Source organism: Hibiscus syriacus, unplaced genomic scaffold, assembly GCF_006381635.1.
Source record: "Hibiscus syriacus cultivar Baekdansim isolate YM2019G1 unplaced genomic scaffold, ASM638163v2 tig00110462_pilon, whole genome shotgun sequence".
Taxonomy (NCBI): domain Eukaryota; kingdom Viridiplantae; phylum Streptophyta; class Magnoliopsida; order Malvales; family Malvaceae; genus Hibiscus; species Hibiscus syriacus.
This window is the reverse complement of record NW_024062747.1, coordinates 2894040-2920051: the sequence shown is the minus strand read 5'-3', so window position 1 is coordinate 2920051 and position 26012 is coordinate 2894040. Positions and strand designations below refer to the sequence as shown.

Genomic DNA, 26012 nt, shown 5'->3' with positions numbered 1-26012 from the left:
AAAAATGAGAACCAATGTTTTAAGAACAAATCAAAATAACCAATTCAAACAAAATTATTTTGAAGTAGTTTAAAAATAGATCAAATTGGAATTAAAAAAACTTAACTAGTTTATAAATAAATATTTTCAAATAATTAAAGTATGGTATCAAAATATGTAAAGTCTAAGATTAAATTGTCAAATTTTATATAATATAGGGAGTAAAGTCAAATTTAGACCAAAAATATATTACAAAATTTATCAAAAATATGAAAGCTAATAAAAGAGGGACAAAATGAGGAGGAGCTTTAAACAAAAGGCCTTTGTAACAAGAAATTCTAAGACGCAGAATAAACCAACAAAACAGTGTACGTAGCAAACTCGGCAATGGTTCCTTGGTCGACTTGGTGTCGGTACATAGTTCACAAGCTCGAGTATTCATTCTCTCATAGCTGGAAGGTCCAATCTTCATTACCTTATATCTTCTCATTTTTCTATCGCTTTTGCTTTTTCTTTTGATTTGATTTTATCGTCATTTTAGGTTTTCTTGTGCGTGCGTGTGTATGTGTGCGAAAATTTATGATTTTGGAGCATATGATATGTTTTTTTTTCGTCTTTTTTTTAACGATTTTCGGGGTTTGAGGTATTTTGATAGCTGACTTTTTTGGGTAAAGGTTTAGATTCTTCTTTATTGTTTTGGGGGATTTGGGTAGTTTTTTATGTTTTCAATTTGTTCTTTTAGTGCATGAGTTTTTTTTTTTTTGTTTGGCGGGGGGGGGGGATTAGTGTTTGAATCTAAGTTTATTTGTGACAAAGAGACTTCAAGTTTTACTACCTCAAGACAAACCTAGAATTTTATGCACTTTGTCAGTCATGTAATTTTTCATATCAATACAACTTCTTACTAAAAAATGTTGAAAACTTGAAGAGGATTAGATGAATATTTTTAAATATAAAAATGTTTATCAGCATTATTTGTAAAATCTCCATGCTTAACTTATGATGCAGATTGAAGTGCTACTTTTGTTGATAATGAAATTTTTAAAAGTTTAGACTGCTTCTGTGGTTGGCTTATGCTCCCGCCTTTCGTTTTGTTCTACTGCATAAACTTTACTGGTTTCAGAAATGCAGAATTTAGGATAGGCCTTTGCTTGCTATTATTCTTTATATTATCGTAACAGAAGTCTTCACATTCAACAGAGCTATAAGAGAGGTCAAATCAATGACCGGGAATTACAAGATGCAGTCTGGAAAAATTTGTTTCAGGGAAAATTGACTTACTTACACTGGAATAAAGGAAAGGCAATGGCCCCAACTATTGGAGAGCAACAAAGTACTCTTCTTGTTCGGAAGATTCCAATCGCTGACCCAAAGTGATTCACCTTTCTCTCTCTTTCCTTGGAGTGAACAATTTCTCTCTTTTCAAACTCTGCAACATTTTCAGATTGCTATCCTTGGGAAGGTTTCCTAAAAATTCACTATACCGTGAAAACATAAATGTGCAAGTTCTTCTTGCATCTGAGAAAAAAGTTGTGGTTTTGTAACTCTGGTTGTGTTGGTCCTCTGCAAACTGCAACGAGTATTCAAGAATCTGTGCATATATACGTTTTTCACCTAACCTCTGTGAAAGATTGTACTGTTCATTTAAGTTTAATTTTTATCCATTATAATTTGTAAATTTGCATGTCATGCTCTAATGTGAAGATATATGCATGTATGTACATATTATGCGACTTACAGATGTCTCTCAATGAGTCATGAATCAATGTGATCTAAACAGAACATTTTTATGTAATTTTCATGTTCATTTAACTTTATGCATAATTTTTGGACAGTCGAGTTTTTCTTGGAGATGTCGTTGTCTTGAAGGACCCTGACAATTCAGAAAACTATCTGGTCAGAAGATTGGCTGCCACGGAAGGATATGAAATGGTGTCAAAGGATGAAAAAGATGAGTCATTTGTTCTTGAAAAGGACCAATGCTGGGTATTGGCTGACAACGAAAAATTGAAGCCCAAGGTATAAAATATAAGTAATACAGCTGAGAAAAGTTTTAATTGCTATCTTATACAAAATCTATATTATATTAAGATGTCGAGGAACAGAAAACAGAACCTAGTTCATGATCTTGATTCTAGAGGCTGTTTATCTCTTTACTATTGTGAGCCAAGTTCTTTAATCATATTTGTCTGAGTAATGAATAACATAATTTCCCTTTGTTTTCTTTTTCTTCTTTTGAGATGATAGGAAGCCAAGGACAGTCGGTTATTTGGTCCAGTTTCTATGACCGACATAGTTGGCCGAGTTATATATTGTCTGCAAACTGCTGTTGATCACGGTCCTGTGCAGAACAGGTAGCTCCATTTTAGTGATTATTTGTCTCAAACGATTTGATTTTGTATCAGGCAAACTTTTCCGATTGCTGAAACTTTCGTATTCCTCGAACAGTCAGTACAGCATGCAAAAGGATTCTCCGGTGCTGGAGGTAGAGCTGGACGTTGATGATATGATGAAGAATCACAAAGCTTAAACTGCCCATCACTTGATCCCGACTCCTTTAGTGCCATCTTTATCGCCCATATTCCTCAATGGGTATCGTTTTAGTTTAACATGGAAGTGAAAGGGAAGGGAAATAAACAGAAATGATATTGGATAATTTCTTCATTATTTGCAGCTGATGAACTCAAATAGGCAGCCTGTGTTGAATTTTGAGCTTCTATTATAATGAGCAATTGGGTAAAAAATCTTCCCTTAAACTCTGTTATTGTTTCCCTAAAGAGTCTTGCAATGTTTTGTGCTCGGGCTTTTCTTTTGAATGAATGGGTCCGGTTGATGATAATATATGGTCTGAAAATGTATACATCAGGGATACTAATTGCCTTGTTCGTAGCGGCACTTTTAACCCCTGAAAAGAGAGAGAGAGAGCTGGCAAAAATGGAGTTCAGAAGCCTTAAATGATGTCCCAAAAAAAAAAAGGAGTCCCACCATCAGTTAGTAGGGTGTTCATTCGGTTAATTGGTGTCGAACCGACCGAATTAGTATTAACCGAATTAATCAAATTTTTTTTTCTTTAACCGTTAATTGAACCAAATTTTTTTTCGAAAATATTAATCAAACCGAATAAATTTTGGTTAATTCGGTTAATTTTCGAATTAACCGAAAATTTTTAAAATTTTCTAATTTATATAAAAATTAAATATTTTATAATTAAAAAAACAGTTTATAATTAATTTAAATAATATATAATTATAAAATAAAAATTTTATATAAATTTTTTAATTAATTAATATTGATTTAGGTTTAAAAGTTGTTAGATCTTAAATTATTAATTGGGTTTTAAATATTTTAGGTTGAGCCCATATGTTATATATAATATTTTTAATATTTTTAATTAAAAAAAACATTTTACAATTAATTTAAATAATATATAATTATAAAATAAAAATTTATATAAAATTTTAATTAATTAATATTGATTTAGGTTTAAAAGTTATTGGATCTTAAATTATTAATTGGGTTTTAAATTGTTTGGGCTGAGCTTATATGTTATATATAATATATTTAAAATTTTATTTCGATTAATTAACCGTTAATCGAATATCCAAAAAATCCTTAACTGTTTCCCGACCGAACTAATTCGGTGGCCGACCGAATTAACCGAATTATTTTAGTTAGTCGGTTAATTAATTTAAAACCGAATTTTGAAACCCCCTATCAGTTAGAGACGCATGATTTTTTGTTTTTGGGTGAATTTATTAAATTTTAAAAATAAAAACAATTTTTGAATATAAAAATATTTAAAATATATAAGAATTTGAAACTTTAAAAGAATATTTCTACCTGTCTCATTCGGTCTATTTCTGCTCACAAACAACTATATAGTACAACTTTATTATAGTTTCATTAGGCTAAAACCATTGAAACAACTTTTAGTAGAGATGAATGATTTGATGGTATGTCTAGAACAGGCTGTTTCACTTGGTGGCCATGGTCAACATAGATTAAAAGAATGGAATGGAATTTCTGAGGAGAAAAAGATGTGAATTACATTTTGTTGGTTTGAATATGACAAACAGAGCCTATATCTGCCATCTATCTTCTCCATTAAAAATCTCAAACGAAAATGACAGAAGAGGGATTCTTCTTCCATCCTGATGGAATCATGAAAAAGCTAGAGTTTCAACATCTACCACGCATCTCTTGCCCTAAATTTTCATTATTTTTGTTTTACTTTATTAAATATTATAGAATAATTATTCGAGGATATAAACAAAAATGGCTATCATCAACCCAAAGCTGGAATTTTTATTCTTTATATATTTCATTCATTCTTACTCACCTAACCATAACATAAGTGATATATCAATCTGATGGCAAACGTTGCAATCAAATAAAAGTTGAGATCTTTAGGGGAAAATGGAAATAAAAGACAAGGCCTTAACTTTATTTTGTCATGATTAATCTTAATTAATTCCAACTCTCCCCCTCTAATTAATTATTTTCTCAACACCCAACAAATCTTCCACCACATAGGCCCCATCTGGTTTACTCCTTTGCTTCTTTTCCCCCTATACCTTCCCTATTTGTTTTTCCAGTTTTGTTTCTTTATTTTCTTCATGCAGCTCTTTCTCTCTCTGTCATGCAGCTTTGCTGAGAAAGGGGATCAAAAAAGGAAGTGAAAGAGCTGAACTTGAAACTATTATGTTTGATGCGTAAAGGTTTAATATTTGGTTATCTTGAAGATTTTTAATCATTCGAATGCCTATCAAGATCTGTGCTTCTTTTGTTTCGCCAGCTTAAATCCATTTCAACAAAAGAGGTATGGTTTCAGTGATAGGAACAACATTTTTGCTGTGTGTTTTAAATGCTTTGCTGGTTTTTATTACATAAACTGGTGGCTATTGTCTTGGAATTGGATTTTAAGAGAAATTGGGAAATTCTCCTCCTTTTAAAGTGTGGATTTTGGGGTAGCATTCAATTATGTATATAATTGAAGATATATATATATATATATAAACCTTTATAATTTGTTTTGTGAATTTGCATAATACCCTTTTACTTCATGCTCACAAGCTTGAAATTTTGGATCTTAATACATAATTTTTTATGGTGTTGAACTTCAAACACTTATCAAGCTTTCTCCAGTTTCTAAATGAAGGGTAACGAGATTCTTTCATCATTGGAGTTTAAAAGTTCTCTATCTATGTCTCTTTCACTCCCATAACATAAGCAATAGTTTTTTCTTCCTTTTTTGATCTTCGAGATCACAATTTCTATCTGTGTATGTTTCTCATGAGGTTATTACTCAAAATCTTCTTTAACATGCCAAATCAATATCAATTAGTGGAGACCTTATCATTTATTTTATTTCATGGTATTATATTCTGTTGAAAAGCTAGCTTTCCTATATGGGAAAAATGTCAACATGGAGGCTGCCATGAATGTGTGAATAATATATTTTCTGCAACAATGGATTTGTGTTCTACCGCAGGCATTAGTCAAAAACCTTCCTTTTTTTAATACTTGAAGTCTTGAAGCCATGGGGATTGAAAATTTAACCTTGACTATTGGAACTAAGAGTCCAACAGTCTACAAATAAAACACACTATTTTTGGTCAGTCAAAAGCCTTTTTTTGTTTACACCGAATCTTATAAATTTGATATTTTGTTTGATTTTTTAATTGGAAATTTAGTCAAGAGGACTTCCTTAGATTATGAGACAAAGTCAACACAGATAATGATGCAAGCTTAAGATTTTTCAAAATGACTCCTGTACTTATGAACAGATCATGCCTGAGCAGTTTTTATACTACTTTGAATTAGATGTATATGTATATGTATTAAATTCTGTATGTTCCATTAAAATACAGGTCAATGGACACAACCTTGGTGAAATATCTTATCAACAGTATTGCTCGATTCATTCATCTTATATCATGCCAGGCAATAAAAGTTGTTCCTATCGAAAAGGAATACAGGAATATGGTTGTGGTGTTAAAACTTCTAGAACCACTGCTTGATGATGTTGTTGATTGTGAGATACCTTCGGATGAAGATCTGTGTAAAGAGTGTGAAGAGCTAGACAGGCTTGTTAATGAGGCTCGAGAATTCATGGAGAACTGGTCTCCTAAGATGAGCAAAATCCACATGGTATGTTTAATCTTAATCTTTACTGTTGGGGGATCATGCCTAAAAGAAAAAAAAGCAGTAGTGCTGGAAACAAGGATTTGTGTTTCTTGGTTCTGTTATTTATTTGTTTTTTATTATTCATGTTGGAAAACCAGTTTCCATTAATTCAGTCCAATTTAGGCGTTGTTTGTATGGACAGTGTTGCTAAATAGTACACACCATCAGCTTGAGATAGTACGAAACCATTAATAGGAAGAATGTCCAGATGCATTAATGATGGGAAATATGAGGATCTAAACTTCGCCTTCTGTAAGGTTCTGTGAAGTTTCGGTTAATTGGTAGGTTATTAAAGTTTGTAGAGGAAAACTGGAATGATTGACCGCAAGTATAACCCACTCTATTATAGATTGCAAGAAAATATATTTCTTACAAATGTAACATTTGTCAAATTTAATGGTAATAAGGACAGGTGCTAATTAGGTATTAAAATGCCATACTTTTTAGAAGAACACTCAAGTTATAAAATGGCAAAGGTAAGGCAATCCAGTTCATTATAGATTACTATAAAGTTCATATCTTTCGTCATGTTTTTTTTTTTCCTGCAATAAAATGTAGTGTGTAGTAAAATGAAAAATGAAAAAAAGAAGGTGCCAACTATCTTAATTGTTAAAGTTATTTGACGGTATACCGAGAACTCAAAACAGTGCCTTCATCCTGGGAGGGGGTAGTGTCCTAGTTCGTCCGAAAGAAAAGAAGTTTTAATGTTTGATGTTGATACATATTATGTATGCCTTTCCCTCTTGAATAAAAGAAACATGATTTTCAGGCTTCTACAACTATTCTATTTCAACCACCTTTTTTTTGTTTTGTTTTGAAACATTTACAGGTTATCCAAAGCGAGTCTTTTCTGATAAAAATGCAAAGCTCTTCGCTAAAGATATGTTACATATTATATAAATCATTGCAGTCATCACCATTGACTTCAAGTATAACCAGTGTTGAGGTAAGGAAAAATCAAACATTGTTGCTTAAATAGTATATTTAGATGACAAAAGTGCTATTTGTTTTCGTTTTACAAATCTTTTGCCCTTTTAGAAATTGATAAGGCAGCTTGATGTGAACCGCTATCACTTTCTCAGGGCTGAGTTGGCTTTGAGTAGAGTGACTAGAGAGACTAATTGATGTTCAACTGTTTCAGCACTGTATCCGGGATATTAAATGTCTGAAGCAGGACAGACTATCGGAATATATAGGAGATGCTTTGAGCAGTCAAAAAGATGGTGCTATTCCTTGCGCTGATCATCTGGTGAAAGTTATCAAGTCGCTGAACCTGACGTCAAACCATGAACTCTTAAAAGAAACTGTGGCTGTGGAAAAAGAGAGAATGAATGCGCAAGCCAGCGATGTGAAAGGGAAATTAGATCAAATCTATCTGATTGTGAACCTCATCTCTCATATACGTGATTATATGCTTAAAATTGAGCGCTTTGAACCCACAAGTGGCATTTTGATACCTCCACTATTCCTTTGTCCCCTTTCATTGGAGCTGATGACGGATCCGGTTATTGTGGCTTCAGGGCAAACTTATGATAGGACCTCAATCCAAAAGTGGCTTAATAATGGACTGAGCATTTGTCCAATGACCCGTCAAACACTTGAACATACAAATCTCATTCCGAATCACACTGTCAAAGCTATGGTAGCAAATTGGTGTGACAAAAACAACTTGCAACTTTCTAATAACACTGCTAAACTTGTCTCGATCTCTTCTCCTTCAAATCATATATCCTCACAAGATTTAACCCATAATGATAGTTTCCATTTCTTTGCAAACAGTATTTGTTCCACTTCAAGATCATCTCTCGAGGTCGGGAATGGTTTAGAGAAGCTGAAGATTGAGATTTCATCTAGATTTAGTGGAGACTGCAATAGATGCCAAAGCAGGGAGATTGACAAGTATGACCAGTCCTCTAACCATTCTTATATTCACAGCAGAATTGAATCAGCAGTGAGTGAAGTTTCCAGTACTGATTATGCACCCCCTGCTTCGAATGACTTGTCAAGAAGGTCGAAGAAGCATGAAACGAATGAGGTAGCTGAAATTTCATCTGAGTGCCTTGGCACTTTGCCTTCAGAAAAAGAATCTGGAATCTCTTCCTGGCCGACGGGAAAGCAATTGGAGGTCTCTGGAACAAAAGCAGAAAAGGCAGTTAATGGAAACTGTGATTATAACAAAGCATACTCCATTGCATTTTCTAGGTCTGGATGTGATGATTTGACCACAAGCTCACATGTGATGGAATTAGTGGACAACCTTAAAAGCCCCTCAAATGAAGTCCAAACTATAGCTGCTGCAGAATTGCGCTTTCTTGCAAAGAAAAACATGGACAACCGTATAATTATTGGTCGTTGTGCTGCTATTGCACCATTACTATCTCTATTATACTCGGAAATGAAGGTAACCCAAGAGCATGCTGTTACAGCCCTTTTAAACCTCTCCATTAATGAAGATAATAAGTCTATGATTGCAAAATCAGGAGCAATAGAGCCACTAGTTCATGTTCTAAAATCTGGAAATGATGGAGCCAAAGAAAATTCTGCAGCAGCTTTGTTCAGTCTTTCTGTCTTGGAAGACTACAAGGCAAGGATTGGACGCTCTGGCGCTATCAAAGTCTTGGTGAATCTTCTGGTTTCAGGAACATTGAGAGGAAAAAAAGATGCTGCTACTGCTTTGTTTAACTTATCGATCTTTCACGAAAATAAGGCTCGTATGGTTCAAGCAGGCGCAGTAAAATACCTTGTCCGGTTAATGGAGCCTGGTAGTGGGATGGTTGACAAGGCAGTTGCTCTTCTCTCGAACCTGTCAACAATCGGGGAAGGGCGTGTAGCTATTGTCCGAGATGGTAGTATCCCAATTACTAGTTGAAGTTGTTGAATCAGGATCACAGAGGGGTAAGGAAAACGCTGCCTCTGTATTGGTGCAACTATGCCTTAATAGCCCCAAGTTCTGTGCCCTGGTTTTGCAAGAAGGGCTGTGCCACCCCTTGTCGCATTGTCCCAGTCTGGCACACCGAGAGCAAAGGAAAAGGTATACATCTTAGTTTTTCCCCTCTTCTGTCACAGTGATGCAGTCCTTGCATTATCTGCTCCTGTATCAGCTCTTAATAAGAAAATTGTGATTATATTCCTTCAGTTGCCTTTCCCCATAAGTCGAGTTGTGATTATATTACTTGTGTGATGAACTCTATTCAGGGGTTCTACCACTTTTCCATTTATTTATTAGAAATGGACCTAGCATTTGTGGTTCTAATTTTGACATATTAGAAGGGTAGAAACAATGTGTTATTTTTCCAAAACCCATTGCGGAAAGTAGTGAGTGACTTCACAGCATAAAGGCATAAGATTTCTTGTAAAGCTCATTAAGTCTTAAGAATTAGAATTGATGATTGCTTATTAGTTACTTGTTTGATTACATTTTAATCCGAGAAAAATAATTCTGCTTGCGCATGCGAAAATACATGATATGTTCTTTTCTCCTGTTGTTGCAGGCACAACAGCTTCTCAGTCACTTCCGGAATCAGAGAGAAGGTGTTCTGATTTTTGTTATATTTTTCTTTTCTGATTTTTGGATAACCTACTCCACGCAAGTTGTTCTCCCTCAATCGGTCCTTCTGGAGCTCTTGTTTCATACATTATTTAGTCCTCCAGCTATATGCATTAGTGTTATGCACTCTATTCTTTGTTTTTTGTTCTGTAATACCCTTTTTAAAGGTGGTTAGAGCCTAGAGGGTGGGGAAATAGAGTATTGCCGTTCCCATGAAGGGGAGGGTCGTCTATAATTTGCTGCAATATTTTCCTTGGAAAACTTGGCTTGCCATAGCATCGAGTGTAGGCTTCGATTTAGTTTTAGTTTTTCTAGCGACGGATTTGGCCTTAGATTTGTAGATATATTTGTACATATGCTATGTAGACTCTTGTAATCTGATGTAGGACCTCGTTAGCAGATATTATTTTTTATATTTGTTGTCAATTGTTTGTTCTTAATCTTGTACCCATCACAGGCACTAGTTTTTCGAAATATTTCAAGGTTTTCTGCCCTGTTGTACACTTTCCCGACGAACGAAATCTAATTGCTGACCCTAAATTCCACTTGAATTTTGAAGGAAAACACAAACCAGATAGAGCTAGTTAGCATCTATAGCTAAGGGCCTAAGGGATCCCTAAGGGCCTAAGGCGTCAATTGTTTGTTCTTAATCTTGGACCCATCACAGGCACTAGTTTTTCGAAATATTTCAAGGTTTTCTGCCCTGTTGTACACTTTCCCGACGAACGAAATCTAATTGCTGACCCTAAATTCCACTTGAATTTTGAAGGAAAAACACAAACCAGATAGAGCTAGTTAGCATCTATAGCTAAGGGCCTAAGGCTATCCCTAAAACCAGCAGCCAAACCATATCTTCCTCTCTTTTACACTCTCCGGGTGATTTTCGTAGCAAGTTAAAAACTCGAGCAAGCCGACATGTCCAATGGTTCAAGGTGATATAGTAGACAAACTAAATGATACATGTGAATTTCCACGCTCGTTATGAATGAATGCTTGCTGTTTGGTCCTACTACTGGTATGAATTGTCCTGGTTCACTCGTCTTATGCATGGACCCATACTATATACAACTTGCAAGTCCTTATTGTTACTGTTCCCTGCATTAACCTTTCACCCTCTTTTTCACTCTGAATCTTGATCCTCCACGACCTTTCAACAATCATGTCAAACGGTGAAAATCCGAGATTCAAACCCTACATGTTTATATATATATCTGGAGTTTTATTTCAATTGGTTCATGCATATAGTAAGTCCGAGATTCAAACTCATTGAGCATATCCGCGTTGAGTAACGAAGTAAGTTCATACATTCTGGGTCTAAAGAATCAAATGGAGAGCATACTTTTATCATGTGGGGTTGATGTAAAATGGTTTTCTAGTACGGGGAAGAATAGAAGATTATGTTTCATTGAATCTGTCCCAAAAATAAATAATAAAGGAGGGAGCATTGGCCACCTCAAGTAGCTGATACTACATTTTGTCACGGTTTTCCTGTGAAATGACTAAAATGTTAACTATTGGGGAATATGGCTAGGATTGGGAGTTGTTTAGCTGAAGGGAGACGGACAGGTCTCATAGAAGACTGAAAGTGATATTTACAGAACCATCCAAATGAGATGTATGGTGAAACTCAGATATATATATATATATTGAATAGTCTCGGATGATTATATAAGATAGTATTTGCTCAGAATTTTGTTAACCTATTGATAACATATATACACCATATAGACATAACTATTCTAACTTATAACTTTTAGGGAGAATAATATTCTATTTTTACATCATTTGATGGTTCATGAAATTCATATCTTCGTACTTATATGGATGGATATATGAATATTAACTTCTCGGATACACTTTTGTCTACTTAAGAAGTGCATGTCGACCAAGTTTGTGGTGTAAATATTACTTTAAGAGAAAATAACTTCAGTGACCAAAATATCTTATAATATACGATTTTAATCAAATTTTTTGATTTGCAAAAATAACCAACAAATTCGTAACTCGATTTCAAATTCGCACGCGAACTCCTATTTCGCAACACAGTTTCCAAATTTGCCGCTAATTACCAATATAGGTAAACACAACTATCGCAAAGCGCAATTTCGGTTTCGCAACGCGAATTCGCACTTTAATTACGATATAGGTAAACACAACTATTGCAACGCGAATTCGTAACTTAATTACCGATATTGGTAAACACGGTAGAAAAAAACCGATAAAAAATCTTAATTCGACAATTTAAAAACTGAGTTGCGAATTTGGCAAATTCGTGTTGTGAAATGTAATCTCGTCTCTTAAAGAAAAAATTAAAAGACATAAAATGCACTGGAGTGGTTTTCAACCTGGGACATCCCATTTGCTAAGTCTACGTATGAATCACTCAGCTAAACCTACGCCTGTAAATGAATTGAACAAACACGAACGAGGGTATGTTCATGTTCGTTCGTTCGTTTAACTTTAACCAAACAAACGAACTGCCGAAATGATTTTTTCTTTCAGAGGCAAGATTTTACATTTCGCAACACGAATTTGCCAAATTCGTAATTCAGTTTTCAAATTGGCGAATTTAAATTTTTAACCGGATTTTTTTACTGTGTTTACCTATATCAGTAATTAAGTTGCGATTTCGCGCGATAGTTGTGTTTACCTATATCGGTAATTAGCGTTACGAAATTCGTTTTTCGAAAATTCCATGTTTGCGTTGCGAATTTGGAAACTGTGTTACGGAATAGGAGTTCGAGTTGCGAATTTGTTGGTTATTTTTACAAATACAAAAAAAGTGATTAAATCATATATTATAAAGCATTTTCGGTTATTGAAGTTATTTTCTCTTAGTTTAATCTCGATTAATATTAGGCTTTGAATTGGATCCGAGATAATTTATCCTTCTTTTATTAAAAAAATATATATGCGTTGAGAATAGGGATAACCAAAATATCCAAATTTGATGGATTTTGATTTTATAGAGTTACTTTTAAGGGGAAAATCAAATTTGGTCGAATTGGATAAATTCATTGTAAAAGAGAGTTAGAGTCGGTGCGGGTTAAAAATCTGTAACCTGAATAGAATAATTATTATGATATCTTTATGTATATTTAGGAACAATTATTATGATATCTTTATATATATTTCAACTCTCTTCTATCTCGTCGAATAAAAACAAAACAAAAACGATCCATGTTGAGTTAGAAACAAGTTATTACCTAAAATTTAAGATAAATAGAATATCATGAGATATTACTGGAGATGGAGTCGGTCCTACCGGAAGGCCCTGTTTGATGAAAAAAATATTGGTTTTCATTAATTTATTCATGAAAATGAAATTGATGGAAGAAGGGCTAATTGGGCATGGCCAACATTTAAGTGGCAGCTTGCCTAGTATTTTCAATTGCATTTTAAGTCAACTAAACTACAGTAGATTACTTGAACTTGATCATATATTATCAACTCTTATTACTTTGGTATTAATTAAAAACTGACTTTAATTAAAACCGGAGTTTGACTCCAAGTTAACTTATAATTATAAAATTACATAAATTAAAAAATGATATTTTTCCTCTATAATTAAACACTTGGATGTTATTAAATTTGAATATTTTTAAAGAACATTATTTTATGTTTTATAATTAATTAAAATTCAAAATATATATTTATTCTAATAAATAAAACCGAACCAATGCGAGTATAGAGCAATTCCTTATCTTACTGTACCATATGTTTCCAAAAGCATTACAAGTAGAGATTTGGATTCCACAAATCAGGAAAGAATATTATTAGTAATTATTTAATGATTAAATAAATATTTAGCTAAGATTTGATTAATTTCTAACAATTTGATTAAAGCTTGTACCAACCATAATAAAATAAAATAATATTCTTCTTCAAGGAAAGATAAGTTAAGGGAAATCAATTGAGTGATTTTAGTGGTAATTAAGGATGTAAATGGATCGAGTTCAAATAAAAAAGATTGTGTTCGTGTTTATTTATTTATTTTTAAAAGTGTTCATGTTTCGTTCGTGTTCATTTAAATTTTTAATATTGTGTTACTGTTTGTTTATTTATTTTTTAAAGTATCGTGTTCGTTCGTTTGTTTACGATCACAAACATGCGTTTGTAAGCTAAAAATGATAAAATTACATCACTACTGCTTAAACTCCTTAAACTTCATAGATTGAACTCCAAAGTTCACCATATATTCCATTTAGTTCCTAGATTCACCAATATTTTAAATGTAAAAAAATAACATGTAAACAAGTGTGTTCATGAGCATAAACAAATGAGTCGACAAACAAGCTTGTTCGTGAACGTAAATGAAACGAATACTTCTATGTTCATGTTTGTTCATTTATTAAATGAACATAAATATTTTTTTCATACTCGTTTATTTAACTTAACAAACGAACACAAATTAACGTTATACGAACGGTTGATAAACAGTTCACCGAACGCTTTGTTCATTTACACCCCTAGTGGTAATAAAGAATGATGTTATCTTTATAGGAATCGGGTTTAATCAGTTGCATCTGCAAAGGATGTATGTGCATTGTCAATGACTAAGAAAGATTACGAATAAATACTAATTTATAAACATCCTAAACTAACAAAAAATCAAACCTCATAAAGTACGTGTAAATTGTAGATTTAGTTTTTATTCTTCTAATTTGGTTATTGTTATATTTAAAAATTCAATCATACTATCCTTATATCATTCAAATTAAAATTAAAATTAAAAAAATAATTAAATTTTACAAAATCAGAATACAAATTTCATATTAAAAACAATATGGAAAAGAAAGGGGGCAATGGAAATATCAGCTGGCTAACAAGGGTTTGGATCATAAGAAAAATTAATTGAAGTAGTTCACAAAAGTATATTGTATATTGAATTCATATTTTCCTACTCTTTATTTGACATCATATGTGCATCGAAAAAGTGGATAAGACAATTGTTTTATTGAAAATTTTAAATTGATATATATTTTAAATATTTTTTATTAATAATTTATTTTTGTTCTTTAACTTAAAATTTTAGAAGTTCAACTCCTAACATAAGATTTTATACGTCTATGTTTGACATTAAAACATCATAAAGGTATTGTACATTGTGACATTTGAAATGTGTTTGGTCCATTTGCCACCACATCATATATGCATCACAAAATTAAATCGTCACATGACATGTTCTATGAATTTTGTTCGGTAGGTTGTACTAAGTTTATATTGTAAAATAATAATAATAATAATCAAAGTCCTAATATATTAAGCTTATGCTCACAGTTTATATTGTTTAAACTTATTATAATTCAATAATACACGAAGTATAAATATATACCAATAGTTGATGTATAATTTATGAATTTTAATACAAATTCTCATTAAAACAAACAAACAAGTTCTCAAAAATTATGGGAAAACTACTTATTTGGTACTTCACATATTATAGTTTCTTTGTTTTGGTCACCTAATTATATTTTTTAGATCACACATAATTGCGTTTGTTTCTATTTTTGTACCTATCGTTAATTTTGACCATTAACTAAATAAAAATAGTGATGTGACATGATATATAACATATTTAACCTTAATAAACTTATACATTTATTAAATTAGTCTTAGTTTAAAATATTTCAATAAATCTTCATTATTTAAAAATCTTATTAATTTGCTCATCGTTTTAATTTGAAATAATTTAATAATAATGTATTATTAATTAAAATAATAACTTTAAATATTAAGAATTTATTGAATTATTTTGAGTTACAGCTAATATGATATAATGTGTAAGTTGTAGGATTTAAATTGTTATAACATTGTGCTATCATCATTTCCACTAAGTTAATAGTTAAATTTACCGACGGATACCAAAATACAAACAAAACGTAACATTAAATATAATTTTTCAAAATATAATTAAATGGTAAAAACAAAAATGCAAAAAATAAATAGATACCAAACAAGTTTACCATCAAATATAAAATTAAATAGAAATCAGGTGATCTCAGTGGTAAAGTATTGTTGTTATTCTTTGAGGTCCGGATTCGAGCACCATAAATGTCAGCGTTTGGGTATTTAATATTAAATAGTTGAGAGTTATCTTTAAATAGATATTACTTTGTATTTATCCTAAAATAATAAAAAAATAATTTGTGGAAAACAAAACCACACACGTCTAATTTTTTATTTTTAATAGAGAAAAACAAAAGGATGTTATCATTTAAAAAAAAAATCCAATTTTTCTCAACATTTTAAAAGAAGATGGTGCCATTGATTCTAAGTGACAATTTTATATTATTTTTTATTTGAAAATTTCTAATCCCTTCTTCTTTTTTACTCTTATTCAAGTTTATACTTAATTAAATGATATTAATAGTAAAAGAGATTGTTGTTTTTTAGAGATAATTGATTCAAATATTTATATATGCAGAATTTATGTACATCAACAATGGTTGAAAATATTATAAATATATAATATCATTTAATCATCTCACAATATTAGAAAAATTAATATAAAAGTCAAAAAAGAAACAAATTTAATTTTTTTTAAAATCTTTTAATCGATTAATATAAATCGAATGCTATAGAGACAATGACGATCTTCCCAACTCAGTTTACTCCATTCTAAAACGTGAGAGTTTACACCCTTACCTGACTTAAAAAATCTAGTATCTCATCCATTTATACAAATTTGAATTTTAGAACCATACATCAACCTTTTTAACATAGTTAAACCTAAAATGAAAAATATGGTAGAAAAAAATGGCTAAAGGATATTATTGTCAATAGAATGGGTTTGTCATGTTGAAACCACAGCTGAAGAAACAAAATTATGTGATAGCCTTAAATTTAGGCGTTTTTCTCGAAAAATCACTGGTGACCGGTATATTTATTGATCTAACACCGGTCAGATATATTTCTCGATCTAACACCCGTAGCAATAAAGCGTGCTCCCTACCCTGCGCTATATGTTGATTTGGCGCCACGTGGGGTATAACGCACCCCTGTACCACGCTATACGCTGACATGACTTACACGTGGTATAGCGACCCCTTATCCACACTATAGTATTTATCTGACACGTGGGATATAGTACGGTACAGGGGGCGCTATACCTTTAATTACCCCCAATCCTCCCTATAAATACCCCCATCCTCTATTACTTTCATCACACCATATTCTCTCAAATTCTCTCAAATACTCTCTCTATTTAAGGTATATTTTATAATATTTTTAATATTATATATTTAATTTATTTAAGCATTTTACTTTATTTAATATTTTACTAATATAATTTTTTACAGATATATAATGGAAGGCGATCTACTTCGCTTGGATGAAATCATATATCTCGATACTTTGTTGATACGGTAACATTTTAACGTTTTAATTTAATTTAAATTATTTGTAATAATTTGTTGATTTATTTAATGAATGATTATTAGATTAAGAATTAATTTGTGTAATTATTTAATTTTAGGAGAAAGACCGTGTATTAGATCCTTTTATTAGGAATCTTAAGTTAGTGATACCTAGTCGTGTCTTGTCGTATTTAGTAGAGGTTGGATTTGGTTACATAGGTAGATATCAGGGTCACTGTAAGATAGAACCAAACCTTATTTCTATCTTAGTAGAGCGGTGGAGGCCGAAGACCCACACATTCCATCTTCCGTGTGGAGAGTGCACGATGACACTTGAGGATGTTGCTATGCACCTAGGGCTTCTGGTGGATGGAGATGTGATATCAGGGATCTCGCAGGGTTCCTGGACTACTTTGTGTCGGGATAATCTAGGACGTGTCCCGGAAAGTTTTATCGGATGTAGGATACCGTTAAATTGGTTAGATGCCAATTTTCGGGAGTTGAGCGCGGACGCCTCTGAGGATGAAGTTAAGATGTATGCACGGGCATGCATACTGTAGTTGATAGGAGGGTTGCTGATGCCAAACAAATCACGCAACTTAGTTCACTGCATGTGGTTGCGACATCTTAGTGACTTTCATCTGGTCGGATCATTCAATTGGGGCTCGGCAGTTTTGGCTTTGCTGTACAAGGAGATGTGTGGAGCCACTGACTACAGGCGTAATGCTATCGGCGGATGTCTCCTGCTGCTGCAGTCTTGGGCATGGTATCGATTGCCCTTTTTATGTCCCGTTGTGAAGAACTCATTCGTATTTCCACTACTTCTGAGGTAATTATAAAACTGATTTTGTATATTAGCAATTTTATACAGCGTATAATAATTTTTTTCCTTCAATAGGTGGTCTACTGATAGGAAAAATCATAAGGAGCTACCTGATGATTTAGAAAAAATTAGGGTGCTAATCGATCAGAAGGCTGGCACACATGTATGAATTTTAATGTTTAAAAATCGATTTTAGATTATAGTTATATAATTAGATTATTATTTTGATAAAAAATTACATAATATTTGTTTAGTTTGAATGAGTGTCATATTGTACTGATGATGTGAGGGCGGTGATCCCACCTGAGTTGAGGGGCCCATCAGATGTTTGGATGGCGATGATCCCTCTGATCTGTTATGCGACCGTCGAGTGGCACTCTACTAATCGAGTGCTCCGGCAGCTTGGTTGTTTTCAACCAATTCCGGAAGTACCTCGCAATATGGACGAGTTGCATAGCTTAGATAGACGTGGCAAGACAGATACAGATTGACTGGTGAGGCATCATGAGTGGGTCGTGTTGTGGGAGGATCGACATCGGCGTCTTCCCCGTAGAGAGCCCATTTTTGATGACCTCTTGATGGTTGCTGAAGGTTATTATGAGTGGTTCAACAGTAACGGGAAACTGTTTCTGCTTCCTGAGGATGCACGAGGGCAGACATTTCCGCGACGTCGACAGAGACGTTCACCGACACAGCACCATCGTTCCCCAACCCGTGGACGGAGAATAGATTCTTCCGGTTCATCCTCAGCTACACCAGCAGGACCTTCACAGCAGTCTCCGCAGCCATTTATGATGTCGTAACCATATATGATTATAGTATTACGTGTATGCGAGCAAGCTGCTATCACATGAGAGCATGGATACTTCAGAGCTTGAAAAAACCCGCAGTCGCACATTCTGTTTCTTAGATTTACTCTTAACGACACAGCTTCAATCTCTTGAAGAGGTCGCGGCAACTCTGTGACACGAAACATTTCATGCCTTCTATAGAAGCTTGTTACAGACATTCCATTTGATGCATCAATTTTTTTCTGTAGATCTGCAACTAATCTAGGGTGATAGACATGACTGCCTTGCATTCAGATTTGAGCTTGTCTCTCGAGCTTCGCAAAAAACGCCCCAAAATGAAAAATATTTAGTTTTTACCAAAGCCGCTACAGGTAAGTGACGTGCACCCTTTAAGGTTGAATTGATTGCCTCAGCCAAGTTGGTCGTCATGTGTCCATATCGATATCCACCATCATATGCGTTCGTCCATATTTCTTTATCAATGAGGCTGATGTAATCGTATCATTCCTCGTTCTTCGCCCTCAAATCTTGAAGCATTGATTCAAATGTTCGAGGAAGTAGTTCATAACCTGATCAAAAAATGTATAACTTACTAACTTGATTTCTTTGCAAAATTAAAATGATTGAAAGAAAACAAACTACATCAGTTTCACTTACCCATGCGCACAATTAATTGACGCTCATCATTCTTCTTGTACCTTCCATGATAGTTCGTAGCAATGTGTCAGAGATAATACCTATGTTGGACAAAGGGTGGTTGCCACATTGGACCCAAAGACTCAATTGGTGCTTTGATCCCAGCTCCGCGATCTGAAATGACACAGATGTTTTCCCTCGTGATAACATGTGCACGTAAATTTTGGAGGAAAAAAGCCCAAGAATTTGTATCTTCTCCTTCGATAAGAGCAAAAGCAACTGGAAGAATGTTGCGATTTCCATATTGGACAATTGCCAATAATAAAACTTGCTTGTATTTTCCATACAAGAAAGTCTCATCGATCTGGACCACATGCTTACAGTATTTGGCAGCATTAACGCACTGTGGGTAACTCTAAAAAACCCGGTAGAATTGGCTTCGATCGCGAAAAACTTGATCATTATGGTATGCATAGGAGGTTTCGAAGTCCACAATTGTCCTAGGATTCAACGTCGTACTAGCCTAAACTAACCTAAGGTTCGTTGTAATATGCATCTCATTCGCTATGAAGTTTGACAATGGCATTTTGTTTTGCCAACCAAGCTTTTTTATAGGAGACAGTGTATCCATACTGCGATTGTATAGCTGAAATCATACTGCAACAGTTATATGAAAGCTTGTTTTTACATGGGTATGATGGCTTGGCATATCATTTCAGAGTCCAAGTTGGGATAATCTTGGTTGACCCCTCTAGCACAACATGTGTAAGGACCATTGTATACTGTTAGTTCCCATATGTTATTTTTCCTTTTCATTTTTGATACGCGAACCATCCAATTGCATCCGTCAATACATACATATTTTTCGGTCGTCGATCGATTGACTCTGGACTGAACAGAATTATGGATATTGTAATTTTTTATAGCCATCACCGCTTCTTTTTTTTTCTTGAAAACTCCATGCCTAAATATAACTCACCATTATTTATTGATGAGTAATATTCATAGTCACCGAGATGAGGCATATCCGCAAATTCTGACCCGTACATTGCACCATAATCAGCTTCATACATGTGTGCAGGAGGGTCAATTTGTGCCACATTTCCTGGAACTTCATCATCATCGGAGTTGAATTGCGCTGATTCTGGGTGAATGAATAGTCCAGTCTCAGCACCATCCGCACCAGGCTCACGAAGCGGTTCTTCTGGTGGAGATGATGGTTCCTCCATGCTCTCCACATTTAGGTCGAAGAACCTACTACTTGCACGCCATCCCCTTGAACTGGAAGGCATATCGACATTGAGATCGAAAAAGCTCGCAATCGAATGCCTACCCCTGGAGCTTGAAGCCATCGTGTAAAATGGAAACTGCACAGATGGTTGCGTCGATGGCATCTCTATATGGTCAAAGAAATTTGCAGATGAATGCCTTCCCCTTGAACTGGACGCGGTGTTGCCATACGGATTGTTCGTGGACCCACCTCGGTATATATCGTAAGGAGTTGCGGATGAATGTCTCCCCATTATGGTATTAAAATCATCACACATTACTGTAGTCGGACTGTCAACTTGATCAACTTGTTCAGCCAGCCCATAGTGGGAGCTTAATGAATGACCCCGAACAACACACACTTGAACAAAATGTGCATACATCTCAATAGCGGCATCTGAATAATTACTTTGAGCTTCAACCATCATTTGAACATCATCATTATTCGAAAGTTCAAACGCTGTATAAGTTAATGTCAACAATGATGTTGGAAATCTGTACTGCAACGACGACATTCTTCTATTACTTCCAACATGAATCTTCCTCGAAATCTTTGTTATCAGCTCCTCAAGAGTTATGTTTATCTTGAATGATATTTTAACACGCTCATTTGATATGAAAACAACGCCAGTTTCATATTCTCGAATTTCACCATCATAATAAACAATAGCTGAAAGTCGCGTCATTCTTTGAGTTTAAAAGTGCGGCAATATTATATATGCAAAAAATATAACTTAAACAAACCTGATTAAATAAATTATATATGAACGAAAATATAACACAATAATTTTTTTACACATCAATGTAAATAATTTAAATAATATAATTTTATATTATTACTTGTACCGCAAAACTATTTTGACGTATAATCCTGCTTTTCAATTTTACAAACACAAAAATTAATTGAAAATAATTAGTATGATATTTTTTCAAATAATCATAATAAACAGTAAGTATAATAAAAAAATTTATAACAAAATTTATAACGAAAAATCGCACGAACTTCTAAATCAAATATGAGAAAATTACAAGAATTATTACTCGTTGACGGAATTGTTGTATTAATTTATAAGTTAAGAGGAGAGATGTGAGGAGATGTGAGAAACTTAACCGGGAGTAAAGGGTATTTATAACCATATAAGGTGCGGTATCTACACCGCGATATACGTAATTATTCAGATAAAAGGTATAGCGCGGACCCTGGTGTAAGCCATGTCAGCATATAGCGCGGTACAGGGGGCGCGCTATACCCCACGTGGCACCAAAATAACGCGGGACAGGGAGCGCGCTTTAGTGCTACGGGTGTTAGATCGGGAAATATAATATACCGATGTTAGATCGATAAATATACTGATCACTGATAATTTTTCGAGAAAAATGCCTTAAATTTAACATATTTCAGAACCCTTTTATTTATTTCATTATTTATTCTATTTCCATTGTCCTAACCAGATTTCACTCTATTAACTATTTCACTAAGAATTTGACTTGATTTAAATTCGTATTATTAATTTTACAGTAAAATTTAAAGGGCGTAAGGAATAAAATTTTAAATATAATATTATTAAAAAATAACCTTCAAATGATAAAATATACAATAAAACAGCTTAATTTAATAAAATATCAATCAATAATTAGTAGGTCGTTCATTAATTCCCCAGTTTTAAATTTCCCTTCATCTTGCTTGTGTTGTTTTCGTATAAACAGTAGAAATCTGCCGAGCAAAAAGTGGAGTTATCTGGTAGCTTATAGCAAAGTTTTCAGTTCCTTCAATTGTCTTGCAACAACAGTTTCATTTTCTTTCATGAGCTCTATAATAGCCTGTGTTATGGCAACTGAGATGCTCTTTTTATCATCAAAACCCTAGTTCAAGATCCAAAGCAAAAGGAACATCCCATCATCTCCGCCACTAATCCGTCACGAAATCTTCTTTCTTTCCAGTCTACTGTGGTTGTTTTTCCATGGATTCGATTCGAGTAATGGATAGCACAGGCGACTGTGAAAATGGCGCCACCAGCCTTGTAAACGTTAGCCATAACAGTGCCACTTCGTCTTCTCCGACCTCAAGCCGCTACGAGAACCAAAAGCGCCGTGACTGGAACACTTTCGGGCAGTACCTGAAGAATCATAGGCCTCCTCTTTGTTTGTCCCGCTGCAGTGGAGCTCACGTCCTAGAATTCCTTCGCTACCTTGACCAATTCGGCAAGACTAAAGTCCACACCCCAATCTGCCCTTTCTATGGCCACCCGAACCCGCCAGCTCCTTGCCCCTGCCCGCTGCGTCAAGCCTGGGGTAGCCTCGACGCTCTCATCGGCCGCCTCCGTGCCGCCTTCGAAGAAAACGGAGGAAAAACCGAAGCTAACCCATTCGGGGCACGAGCCGTGAGGCTTTATCTTCGTGAAGTTCGTGATTTGCAGTCGAAAGCAAGAGGGATTAGCTACGAGAAGAAGAAGCGTAAACGACCACCACAACCTCAACAAATCCCATCTCTCCCACTCCCACTGCAACTCCCACCACCGCCACCAGGTGCAAGTTAAAAGGGAAAAAAAATCCCCAAAAACCCCATCTCTCCTTGCTTGATCCGTGTAAGGTGGTTTATTTATCTTTAATTTTGCCATATAAGTACATTTCTAGGGTAGTTCTTTCTACTTCCCCATGCTCTCAGTTACGGTGGTGAAAACTGGTAATATCACTAGCTTTTTCTACAGATTTCTGTAGAATTCCTTTAAATCTACTTTTGATGCAAACACTGCTATTATTCCTCGGTTATGACTACTAGTAGTACTAAAAAAGGTCATTCCTAGTGGCAGTTGGTTGCTTAAGCGGAACCTAATCTGCTCGACCATGGCTTTTTTCTCTTGTACTTTGCCAAAAAACCATATATATTTGCACTTCATCTCTTTGGGGATTTTGCACATCCCTTCGTTTGCCTGTTCAGATTTGTCTACCACTATGGTTGTTTTTGTTGCAGATGGTAGTGTTTTTCACCTCTGACTTCCCTCCTGTTTTTCTTCCTTTTATTAATTTGTCTTGTCGCTTTAATTTCACTGCCTGCAACTGATTAATAATAGTATAAATCATCAAACCATTGAAAGATTGATCTTAGCATTATTTTGTTCACTGAAATGGTGGATTAAACGAGTGCAATACGTATGGATGTGCTGATTCGTCAGGCTCTAGTCCTTGGTGTTGTCATTTCAATGTAGGAAAATATGGCAGACAATGTTTATGATTTATAAATAGATTAATATTATTAGGCTAAACTATCACTCAATTTAAGATATTTGTATTTTGATGATCGAAATCGAAATTTTATTATTAGAGCCATTAACTTTAAAATATATTTTTATTTCGATCATTATATTTTTTATTATAAATTTTTTATTTTAAATTACATTTCTTTATAGGGATCTTTAACTCGAATGATAAAACTGTCTAATATTTAATCATTACATCCAATTGGATAGCTGTTACATAATTAACACAAGTAATATATCTAGATTAATTTATGATCGAATTTTTATGATGTCAATTATTTTATTGGTAATAAAAATTGAAATAAACTTTTTTTTTTGACTAGAGATAATGTAAGAAAAGTTAAATGTTTAATTGTTGTACCCCAATTGAATAGTTGAAATTAATTACTTTTATTTTAGAATAAATTATCTTAATGATCATTGAACTTTTAGATTGCTTACACTTTAGTCACTATCCTCAGAACTTATCCCTTTTGATATAATGGGATGGAATTTTCTTGATTAATGTGGCCGACAGAACCTACATGATTGCCAAAGGGGTTGGGTCATCCCTTTTGGATTTTGTGATTAGCATTTGGCTTTAAATAATAATTGAGACATCCCCTCTTAATGTTTTAAGTACCCGATGTGTGTTTTATAAAATGAAAATAAAGGTATAAATAAACTAAAACTAGTGTGGTAGATGCTTGAGAACCTTCCTTTCCTTTTAAGGGGAGAGCCGAGGTGATCTATTCATGGATATTACTAATTGTGGTTTAGGTTAACTATATTATGCATTTGGTCCCAGTATTTTTTAAATTATACAAACAGGTGCCCTTTTTGTGATAGAAAAAAGGGTTATATACAAAGCATTAACCTTTTTGATGTCACTATATATAAATATCTAAAGATTGTGTTGGAAAGAATATTAGTTATTTAATGAAGAAAGTTTGATCACACATACATACATGCATCTTCTTGACGTTGGAACCACTTGCATGTATGCATATATGCATGCATACATACATACATATATGTTCGTGATGTTGAAACTCCAATATGTTATATGATATTTTAACATTTATTTTATACAATATAAAAGGAAAAAGGAAACCTAAAGCAGCAACAGGAGGAGGAAAGGAGAGCTTTTATTGCCTAATCAAAGTCAAATTCAGCTGCTGCGTACGGTATAATAGACAGAAAAACGTTTCAAAAGAAAAAAAATAAAAGGAAGTTTGATTTATGCATGTGTTGCTTGATAAGAATGAGATGACAGAATTTGACCAAATACACATAAATAATAAGCTTTTTAACTAAATTTTATATCATATAGTTGGCTGCATATACATAAAATATACTACAACTCCTCGTTTCTGTAAAACTTGGATGCCATTATCTGCATTTCTTATTACTACTTGTCTGATGAAATGCTTACTCATTCCCACCAAGCTATTGAATTTATGGGTCTTTTTAAATTTAATAGTGCTGTAATTAGTGGGATTTTGGTTTTTTTCCCCACCTGTTTCAAAGTGGATGTAAAATTAATGGAGAGGCATTTGAGGGATGTTGCATACGTTGAAACAGTACAAAAATGAGGCAATAGATGCCAAAGGTTGATGATAGTAAGCCCAAAATTTACCTTCCCCATAAGCCTATATGTGATTTATACTTGTGCATGCTATTTCTCTGCAATTGGTCCACTGTCCACCCCTCCATTGCCATTTCTCAGATCGCTTCACGTTCCTCCTGTTCCAAATGTCCCCAAATTCTTCTCAACACATATGATTAGAATATGAATGAATATGATAAACTTAGAGGAAAGTGAGATATAACTAACACGAATAAAAGTTTCATACGCAGTATAAAAATAACATTATAACATATTGATAATTAATTTTGTTACAACTCTAATATGATAAAATTAGGGTGTCCCAAAGCACATATAACACCAATAATTCTAAGATAACTCTAAGCACATATAACGCAGGGAGAAGTAATCCATTGTATCCAAAACGATGAATCTAGATCAATGAGAATCGAACATCTATTTAAAGAGTATGACCCCAAATCTCTTATTAAAAAAACGTACAAAAACACAACTACTTGTGAAAATAAGAAATATAGTTGTATAAGGTAAATTTTCACATCTTTCATAATAGAGGAGAATACCTACAAAACTTGAAACAT

The 26012-nt window shown here is 33.8% G+C and overlaps 2 protein-coding genes and 1 pseudogene across 2 annotated transcripts; all 3 read left to right on the top strand.

The window, feature by feature from the left end:
- The first annotated feature begins 278 nt into the window (after window positions 1–278).
- LOC120126939 lies at window positions 279–2749 on the top strand. Its single transcript, XM_039144976.1, has 5 exons — window positions 279–438; window positions 1180–1352; window positions 1815–1998; window positions 2227–2333; window positions 2428–2749. The coding sequence occupies exons 1-5, from the start codon at window positions 367–369 to the stop codon at window positions 2507–2509; spliced, it is 618 nt and encodes a 205-aa protein (XP_039000907.1). The 5' UTR covers window positions 279–366; the 3' UTR covers window positions 2510–2749.
- A 1840-nt stretch (window positions 2750–4589) lies between these two features.
- LOC120126758 lies at window positions 4590–10111 on the top strand (annotated as a pseudogene).
- Window positions 10112–19741: 9630 nt separating this feature from the next.
- Window positions 19742–23128, top strand: LOC120126978 (protein LIGHT-DEPENDENT SHORT HYPOCOTYLS 3-like). Its single transcript, XM_039145001.1, has 2 exons — window positions 19742–19747; window positions 22531–23128. Exon 2 carries the CDS (start codon window positions 22551–22553, stop codon window positions 23124–23126), a length of 576 nt encoding a protein of 191 aa, XP_039000932.1. The 5' UTR covers window positions 19742–19747; window positions 22531–22550; the 3' UTR covers window positions 23127–23128.
- Window positions 23129–26012: the final 2884 nt, after the last annotated feature.

Bases quoted from the DNA above. Each gene is read 5' to 3' on its own strand.
- LOC120126939 (XM_039144976.1), top strand. From the start codon at position 367: ATGGTTCCTTGGTCGACTTGGTGTCGGTACATAGTTCACAAGCTCGAG. The intron at 1,999-2,226 runs GTATAAAATATA...TTGAGATGATAG, and splicing joins ACGAAAAATTGAAGCCCAAG to GAAGCCAAGGACAGTCGGTT. The intron at 2,334-2,427 runs GTAGCTCCATTT...TTCCTCGAACAG, and splicing joins CACGGTCCTGTGCAGAACAG to TCAGTACAGCATGCAAAAGG.
- LOC120126978 (XM_039145001.1), top strand. From the start codon at position 22,551: ATGGATTCGATTCGAGTAATGGATAGCACAGGCGACTGTGAAAATGGC.